The sequence below is a fragment of the Mandrillus leucophaeus genome, unplaced genomic scaffold, assembly GCF_000951045.1.
Source record: "Mandrillus leucophaeus isolate KB7577 unplaced genomic scaffold, Mleu.le_1.0 Scaffold180, whole genome shotgun sequence".
NCBI lineage: Eukaryota > Metazoa > Chordata > Mammalia > Primates > Cercopithecidae > Mandrillus > Mandrillus leucophaeus.
The window spans coordinates 1,073,684-1,082,355 of record NW_012101810.1 but is presented as its reverse complement, the minus strand read 5'-3'; the positions used below and the strand labels follow the sequence as shown (position 1 = coordinate 1,082,355).

The window sequence follows — 8,672 nt, the reverse complement described above, 5'->3', positions numbered from 1 at the left end:
GGGTTGGGGACAGATTATATAGGGCTGACAGAATGTGTAGGGTTGGGACAGATTGTATAGGGTTGGGACAGACTGTATAGGGTTGGGGACAGATTGTATAGGATTGGGGACAGATTGTAAAGGATGGGGACAGATTGTAAAGGATTGGGGACAGACTGTATAGGGTGGGGACAGACTGTATAGGGTTGGGGACAGATTATATAGGGCTGAGGACAGAATGTATAGGGTTGGGACAGATTGTATAGGGTGGGGGTCAAATTGTATAGGGTGGGTGACAGGCCATATAGGGTTGGAGACAGATTGTGTAGGACTGGGGAAGAGATTGTGCAGTGTTGTGGGAGACAGACTATATCGGGTTGGGGACAGACTGTATATGATTGGGGATGGAGGGTGTCCCTGCCGCAGCCATCCTGGACCTGGAAGCCTGATACCTCCTCTTGGCCCATTTTCTGAATCCTGCCTCTTCCTGGAAGCCATTCTGTCCCCTTTCCTGCCCCTTCTGTTCCACTGGTTAACTCTTCCTGCAGAAGGGAGTCAGAGGCCACACACGTCCTACCTGGAGGTGACCTTCAAGCCCCTGTCCCGCTCTGTGATGTGAGACCTTTGTGTGGCTCCAGGTGGGCAGGGTCCAGGCCTTCATCCCTGGGTCCCAGCACCCCACACGGGGCCAGCACAGACCTGTGTGCGGAGGAGCGAATGGGGTAGGGCCCCATAAAGCACCTGGGTCCTGGTTGGAGGTGCACGCAGTCAGCGCCGGCTGGCATGGACCTCACTGCTGTGCTCTGCGGTCACTGCATACCCTGAGGTCAGCAGGGCCCCAACTGGCCTCACCTGTCATTTACAAGGGTCCCTGCTCAAGAAGCCTCCTGCAGATGCCGGGACGAGTGGAGGGCGGGGCCCGGTGTCCACGCGAGGAGGAGTCTATGCTCAGCACGGCTGCAGCCAGCAGGCGTCCCCACGGGGTGTCCAGAAGCTGCTGCATGGACCATGCCTCGATCACGGTCAGCCTGGGGAGCACAAGTCAAGGGGGGTCCTCCCACCCTGGGGTTCTGGGGTAGGAAGAGGAACCACTGAGGTTGCAGGCAGAAGCATCCCTTCGCCCCCAGAGCAGCCCTGGGCTGGGGGAGCTTTAGTGGATGTGCAGAGTCCCAGTGAGGCGGCCCGGGCTTTTCCAGGCCTGCCAGGAGACCGAGTTGGGGGATGACGGAGATCCTTTCTGTCTGAGGTGGCTCCTGACATCCTGGAGTGGGCCTGGGACGTCCCCCAGCAGCACCAGAGTGCACTGCATGAAAGGGGCTCCAGGAAAGGGCAGGCGTCCCACCTGCCACAGACACACCCTCTTCACGACAGCTCGGCAGCCCAGGCCTCTCTCCCCGGCTCACCGTGCGTCTCAGGACAGAGTCCTCCTCAGGCCACCTTTGCGGCTTTCCTTTAAAAAAAAAAAATTTTTTTTTGAGATGGGGTCTTGCTATGTTGCCCAGGCTGGTCTCAAACTCCTGGCTCAAGGGACCCTCTCGCCTCGGCCTCCTGAGTAGCGGGGACCACAGGCACACACCATCACACACAGCTAATTTCTTTTTTTTAATTGTTGGTAGAGACAGAATCTCACTATGTTGCCCAGGCTGTTCTCAAAACTCCTGGCTTAAGCAATCCTCCCGCCTCAGCTTCCTGAGTAGCTGGGGTCCCAGGTGTGAGCCTCCGTGCCTGGCTTACTTGCTGCTGTCCTGAGCTCTGTTTTCCATACAGTGAAGAGAGGGTGGGTGTTGGGGGGCCCGAGGAGCCCTGTAGCAGCCGGGTCTGGGGGTAACAGTGAGGGGCTGCAGCTGGGGAGAGAGCTGTGCCGGGGTGGACGCTGGGCTCTCGTCCTCCTGGGCGAGGGGCTGGGCAGACAGGACCCTCTCTTCCCTTCTCCCTGACACAGCAGCACTGCCCTCTGGCCACCTATGTAAAGGCACTGACGGGGCCAGGGGTCAGGTGCCAGGTGTCCGTGCTGATGCTGGAGCACCCGGTCGTGTCTGGGGGCCAAGCAGTGTCCTGGGAGCCTGGGTGAAGGCCCACGACCCCGGCAGAAGGTCTCAGAGGAGACAGCTCACCACAGGCCCTCAGAACACCCGCCTGGTCTACAGAGGGGACGCTGAGGCTAGGAGAGGGAATGTGGCCAGTCCCTGCTGCTCCCTCGCCCGCCCCCATCTCCGAAGCCCCAGGACACCCAGAGGCCCTCTTCGGGCTGGACCCACCCCGGCCACCCCGGCCCTCCTGGCTGCCGGCCGGGGACACCAGTGCGCCAGGCCTGCCTTGATTGTGTCGATGGGAGATGATTTTCAAGGTGAAATTTCTAGTTCACTTGAGTCACTTTCGTTCAAGGCGACGCACAAAATGTCATCCCGGTCTGTTCTGCGTGCAACGCGCTGTTCTCCCATCGCATTTAAATTTTCCCCACTTCCCTCCCTGACACCTGTTTAAATCAATATCTTCCTCTCCAGGTCGCGGGGAGAATGTGCCCAGCTCTCCACACAACGCTTCTCAAATCCACTAAAATCAACACAATAATTGAAATATTTTCAAGCTGATTACACCGCAGCCCGAGGCTAGCCTGGTTGCTAAGGGTGAACTCCGCGGTTGCTAGGGGGAGTAAATCATCTTGCATTATTTGATTTTTGTTATAGATATGAAACCGCTACTCCCGCGATTAAATGTCTCTCAGCCTAACACCTATGGGACCTGGGGAGAGGGAAGAGAAAGGCTCCAACCTTGACCCTGTCAAATAAATATCTCTAACTTTTTCTGTCCTCGGGCTTCCCAGCCAAACCTGTCTGTGGGTTTTTTTTTTTCTTCCCTTAACCTGACTTTAAATAACAAAGCTATGGGGACGGGAGATGAAGAGAGGAAAGACTGTTCTATTAGAGGGTGCTCAGCGCGTGCACGCCCTGACATCTAGCCCAAACCCGCACGATGGCAAAGCTTCGCGGCGCTAATAGCCTTTCTGGCAACGGCCACCCCGACGGTCCCCTCCTGCGGCAAGTTCAGCTCAGACCAGGACGACTCCTTCCGCTTCCGTACGGGCTCCTGCCCGGCCGAGGGAGGGCTGCTGGGGACCTGGCTCCCCGGTAACCCGTGCCCACTCCTGACCTCTTGCTGTCTTGGTGAATTTTCTCCAGACCACAGCTTTGGCCCAGCATGGTGAGCAGCTGAGCGTCCTGGGGCCACCGCGTCCCAGGATGGCGGGACCAGAAGGAACAGCAGGGCGGAGCCCCAGAGTCAGGCCTGTCCCAGTCCAGCCCCTGTACTGGCTCACAGCCCTTTCTGCCGAGGGCAGGGGTCTGTGTGGCAGACACTGGAGGTGTCCTCATGCCGCCAGTCTCCAGCTCTCTCAGAGGCAGGGTCCACCCTGAACACCCAAGTGGCCAGACGTCCCCTTCCCTAGCCCCCGCCGACCCCCAAGCTCCCCAGGCCGACCCCCTCGGAGGAGCGCGGGTCCCCCCAGCCAGCCGAGGCTGCGCCCGCTGAGCTGTGAGCACTGTGGCGCAGAGCCGGCTGTCTGCGGCAGGTGGGCGGGGGACGCTACCCTGCTGGGACCCAGCCAGCTGTTCCCATGAATGAATCTGAGTAAATTAACAAACAGCACACAAACCTGCCACCTGAATCATTCCTGATGGCTCTAAGAGCCGGGCAGGCTGGGCGGCCCCCTTCTGGGGTGAGTTGGGCACGGTCCTGGAGGCTGCACAGGCTGGCCCCTTCCCCAAGGCTCCCCTGGCCCTGCCCCAGCGGCCCCTCGTCCTTCAGCCTGTCCTCAGGGCACCAGAGTTGACCTTCGTCTCACTGGGCCGCGTCCCTGGGTTAAGACCCTCCACCCCGTCCCCCCACCCGCCAGGGCAGTACCAAACTGTGGGACTCAGCTCCAAGCCCCACTACTGCCTCTATGGTGTCCCCACCCCAGGCCACCCGGGGCCCTGCCTTCCTGCCCCCTGAACAGCCTCATCCTGCGGGGCTAGTTCTGGTCCCTTCTTTTGCTGGAAGTCCCTGCCACCCACTCCAGGGACTTCCGGGCTGCCTGGCCTCCTCTGATGGGTACCATCCGGGTCACAGGGCCTACTCAGGTGCTCAGCACGCTACAATCTGCCCTCAGCACTCCGGGAAGGCCGTCAGTGCAGGCACCGTCACCTTTTCCCAAGTGAGGTGGAGGCTGGGTGACAAGTGACTACCCCGGTCCAGAGCTTGAGACCGGAGAGGAGCCCGTCCCCTCCTTGCTGGGGCGCCCAGGGCAGCAGCAGAAAGTCCCGGGCCAGAGTGTGCTGGCTCCTGGCTTCCAGCCTCACCCGGTGGCCAGATCCCCTTTCCCCAGGTGCTGCCAGCCTGGCCCTCCCACAGCATCCTGCAGCCCCGGCTCCTGCCAGTCTTCCCCGAGGGACACATCCTTAAAGCTGTTCTGTCCAGGATCCCTTTCCCCAGCTCAGCATGGGGGTAGCAGGAGCTGATGGGACGTGCACTTGGGGCAGGAGATGGACACAGAAGCCCCTGGAAGCAGGTAGACCCCCTTCCTGACAACCCTCTTGGGGACCACAATTCATCTTCTCCACTGTCCTTAGAGAACCAAGCACATGAGCTGCCCCTAAGTTCACATATGAGGAAACTGAGGTTCAGAGAGGTTCAGCCACTTGCCCAAGGCTGAGGGCAGGGCAAGTGCTTGCCCAGGAAGAGCCATGCTGAGGGCAGGCTGCCATGCTGGGGGTGCCCCCACAGCTGTCCCGGAGTTGTGAGCTTTATCAGAGCACCGGCAAAACCTAAACTCGTCGGGTAGAAAACAAACATCGGCCAGGCATGGCACTCAGGCCTGCAGCCCCAGGACTTGTGGAGGCCAGGGTGGGAGGCCCGCTTGAGCCAAAGAGTTTGAGACCAGCCTGGGCAATATAGTGAGACCCCGTTTCTACAAAAAATAAAGAAATTAGTCAGGTGTGGTGGCACACGCCTGTGGTCCCAGCTACTCGGGAGGTTGAGGTGGGAGGATCACTTGAGCTGGGGAGGCCAAGGCTGCAGTGAGCCGAGATCGCACCACTGCACTCCAGCCTGGGTGACAGAGTGAGACCCCGTCTCCAAAAACAGTGAAAAATGAAAACATTTACATTCCTTTCCAACTATAAAATGCCCATTGAGAAGGATCTGGAAAAGACAGAAGAGGATAAAGAAGCAAACTTTGATCCCACTAAGGGAACCACCTGGAGTTAGGAGCAAGCCTAGAATGTTCTAGAAGGATTGAAGCCAGCGTTGTCTGTGGCGCTGGGAAAGTGGCCTGGACATGGGGATGCAGCTGGAGGGCCCCAGGAAGATGCTGAAGTCCTGTATGAGGCCCGGTCTGGGAGCCACAGCCCCTCCCTCCCCCAGTGTCTGCCCTCTTGGGTTTTCTGCCGGGCCTCCCTCAGAACCCACGGCTCCCCAGGTGGCTCCGGCCCCGGCTCACAGGCACAACCTAGGACGGGGAAGCCACATGCCCAATGTCAGCTCTTCCCTCTGCATGCTGGATTGTGGGAGTTTGCCTTGCACCTTGGGCTCAGGAGGGGCTGGAGGGTCAGGAGGGGCCCCGAAGGGGACCTGGCCTTGGCTATCTACCTCCCACAGACACTGCCTGCCAGAGGGGCGGTGTGGGGACAGGGTGTAGGTGTGGGGATCGGGTGCAAGTGTGGGGATGGGGCGAGGGTGTGGAATGGGGTGGGGATAGGGTGCAGGTGTGGGATGGGGCGCGAGTGTGGGATGGGGTGCAGGTATAGGGCTGGGCTGCAGGAGCTGCCTTGGAGTCTGCCGCCCCGAACTTTTCCAGCCTGGTACCCTGGAACCATGCCCCCCACCCACCTCATTTTCCTCCTTCGTACAGGAGGAGAAGCCCCCGGGGTGCCCGCAGGCCTGAAGTGATGGCAGTATATGAGTCCCACAGGAGGAGGGCTGGGAGGTACTTCGCGATATACACGGCAGGCGCTCACTGAATGGTGCCGGCTCTTCTGGGCCATCCCTGCAGTCCTTAGGTGTGGACCAGGCATCCCTTGCCCCAGCAGGGCATCTGCCCGAGGCCACGGCCTGGGCCACTACTCTGCTTGGTGGGCACCCCCATCCTTCAGGATCCGCTCCTGACCACCTCTGGAAACATTGGGGGCAGGTTCTGTCCCCTGCACTGCCCCCAGTTGGGGGCTTCTTGGGCAGCGTCTTCAGCATGGCCCAGCCCACATCCAAGCACCCTGGGCCGAGTGAGTCCCTGTCAGATGCACTTGGAAGCGCAGCAGCCCAGCCTGGGCCTGAGACGCCGCTCTGTGCTGTGCCTGGAGGTCCCTGCTCCTGACTGGCCTGTAGGGAGGGGTCCTGGTTTCAGCCCACCTGGCCACGGAGGCACCTGCAGCTGACCCGGCCACTCTGGACGACCTGGCGGAGGGACTGAGTCCAGGCTCAGTGGCCCGAGGGAAGGGGTGGAAGCACCGTGTGCCTGGACCCCTGGACACAAGGAGGACTTTCTCTGTTCGGGGCCACGTGTGTGTGTGTTGGAAGCAGCTGAGGGTGTTGGGACCCGGCTGGGGAGAGGCCCCAGGGCTGACCTGCATGGGCCCTGGAACCCGGGGAGCGAGGAGCTCTGGCTGGGGGCACCCAGGGAGTTGTCACCCAGGCATGCTGGGCAGGTCGGGGTGCTGGGGTGGGTATCTCTCCCATATTGTGCCAGGGCTTGGGGCATGGCCTCTGGGCTCTGACAGCTGGGGGGCCTTCAGGGAAATCTGTCCCTCCAGCCCACGCAGACGCCTGCCCATTGGCCCCCAGGCCCTGCCCGCCTCCCACTGTGGGGTGGATTGGAGCCTATGGGGTTTGGCTGCAGGATCCCTTCCTTAGTAAGGGCTCCTCCTGGAAGGCAGACCCGCACAGACACTGTTTTCCAGAACCCCCCAGAGACCCCTGCTCCTGCCCCTGGACATTCTCCTCCCGGTGCTGTGAGGGCTTCATCCATCGGGGGGCCGTTCCCCCACGAGGCCGGAGATGGCCCCGGAGCCTGTGCTGTTTTCCCGGCGGCCACCTCCTACCCCGCCCGGCTGCAAGGACCCTCCACGGCCATTGAGCGAAGCCATCTGCCGCCAGCACCGCGAGTCCCCGGGCAGGAGCAGGAGCGCCGTGACAAGCTGGAGATATGTCAGTGCGGTTATCGGCAGAAGGCAACATCTGCCTACCCTGACATCAACAATGGTAGGCCATTTAGGCTGCGGCCCCCTCCCCGGAGCTGCAGACAACAGCTCCCTGTATTATATTTTCTCACTCAATTAGCACCACCACCCTGCTGAAATAGAGGCCAATTTACCTATAATGACATCATTGTTAGGGAAGTGGCGGCGGGCTGGGCTGTCACCAGGTTGCGGAGACAGGTCCGTCTCTCTCCACTAACCCTGACGGGAAGGGCCGGGAGCGGGCTGGGAAGGGAAGGGGCGCCTCGCGGCCTATCGGCGGCCACCCCGTCACCTCCGACCACAGACATTGTTTCCGACAGTTCTCAGGAGCAGTGTGGCGGAAAATTGAGTCCAGATTCATTAGGTTTTTCAGTGTGCCGCTCAAGTCAGTTAAATTGATACATTTCCTAACAAAATTGAAGTGCTTTGTGCTGCCAGTGGAAAGCCGGGTGACCCGCCTCGGCCCGCTGAGCAGCCGAACGCGCTGACGGATCCATTAGGCCGCTCCTAGCGCCGGCCCCCTCTCCCTCCATTCCTGGCCGGCGCTGTAAATCTCCGCCAATTTCGGTCCTAATCATCATTATAAACCCTTCCTCTGCCCGCTCCCGCGCCTCACCTCGCTGGCAAAACAGCCTCGGGCATGATCATTGCACCGGCCTGCAGGTTCAGCAGCCCCACTGGCTCGCCCGGGCCTGGGCCTGGGGGGCCCGGACCCCAGGTGGAGGAGCATAGCGTTGGGGGGAGCCCTGGGCTGCAGGAGGGGCCGGCTCATGTGGCATCGGCCAGGCTCCAGAGCGGAATGTGCACCCATTTGACAGATTGGGAAACTGAGGGTAGGTCTTGGTTTCCAACTGGACATTTGTGTTTTTTAAAGGAGGTACATACAGAAAGTCTATACATGTCAAGGGCTCACCGAGATTAGTGTGCACGATCAAACACGCTGAGGGAGAAACCGGAGAAACCCCAGATGGAGAAACGGGACATTCCAGCCACCTAGAAGGCCCCCTTTGCTCTCCTAGTCTGTGCCCCCAGCAGGGCGGTGGCTCTTCTGATTTCATCACCAGCTGTGAGCAGGCCCCTAAATGGAGTCACACATCCTGTTTTCCTTGGCATCTGGAGCCTTTTGCTGCCTGGATGCCTGTGAGATTCACCCACGCTGTTGCCTGGATCTGTGGCGAGTGCCTTTTCAGTGCTGCGTAGTATTCCACCCTGTGCCTTCATCGCCATGGACTCGCCCATCCTCCTTTTGCGTCCAGGTGGGGCTCTCACAAGCGAGTCCGCTGTGCACGCCTCTCGTGGGTCTGGTCTGGCCATGAGCACTCATTTCTTGATTCTTCTCTTGGCCACCCTCACTCTGCCCCCATCCATTGTTTAAAGAGCCACCAAGTGAGTTTTACAAATGCCAGGGTGGGTCCTCCCTCCCTCCCTCCTTCCTTCTTTCTCCTTCCTTTCCTTTTCCCTCCCTCCCTCCCTCCCTCTTCCCTT

The 8,672-nt window shown here is 60.2% G+C and overlaps 1 protein-coding gene across 1 annotated transcript in view; it reads left to right on the top strand.

Moving 5' to 3' along the window:
- The window catches only part of UNCX (UNC homeobox), a 49,913-nt gene extending 42,377 nt beyond the window's left edge, over positions 1-7,536 (top strand). The window contains exons 4-8 of the mRNA XM_011977579.1: positions 528-589; positions 2,939-3,107; positions 6,171-6,233; positions 7,105-7,209; positions 7,508-7,536. Coding sequence (XP_011832969.1) covers positions 528-589; positions 2,939-3,107; positions 6,171-6,233; positions 7,105-7,209; positions 7,508-7,536 — 428 coding nt within the window. The remainder of the gene's footprint in view (positions 1-527; positions 590-2,938; positions 3,108-6,170; positions 6,234-7,104; positions 7,210-7,507) is intronic.
- The last annotated feature ends 1,136 nt before the right edge of the window (positions 7,537-8,672 follow it).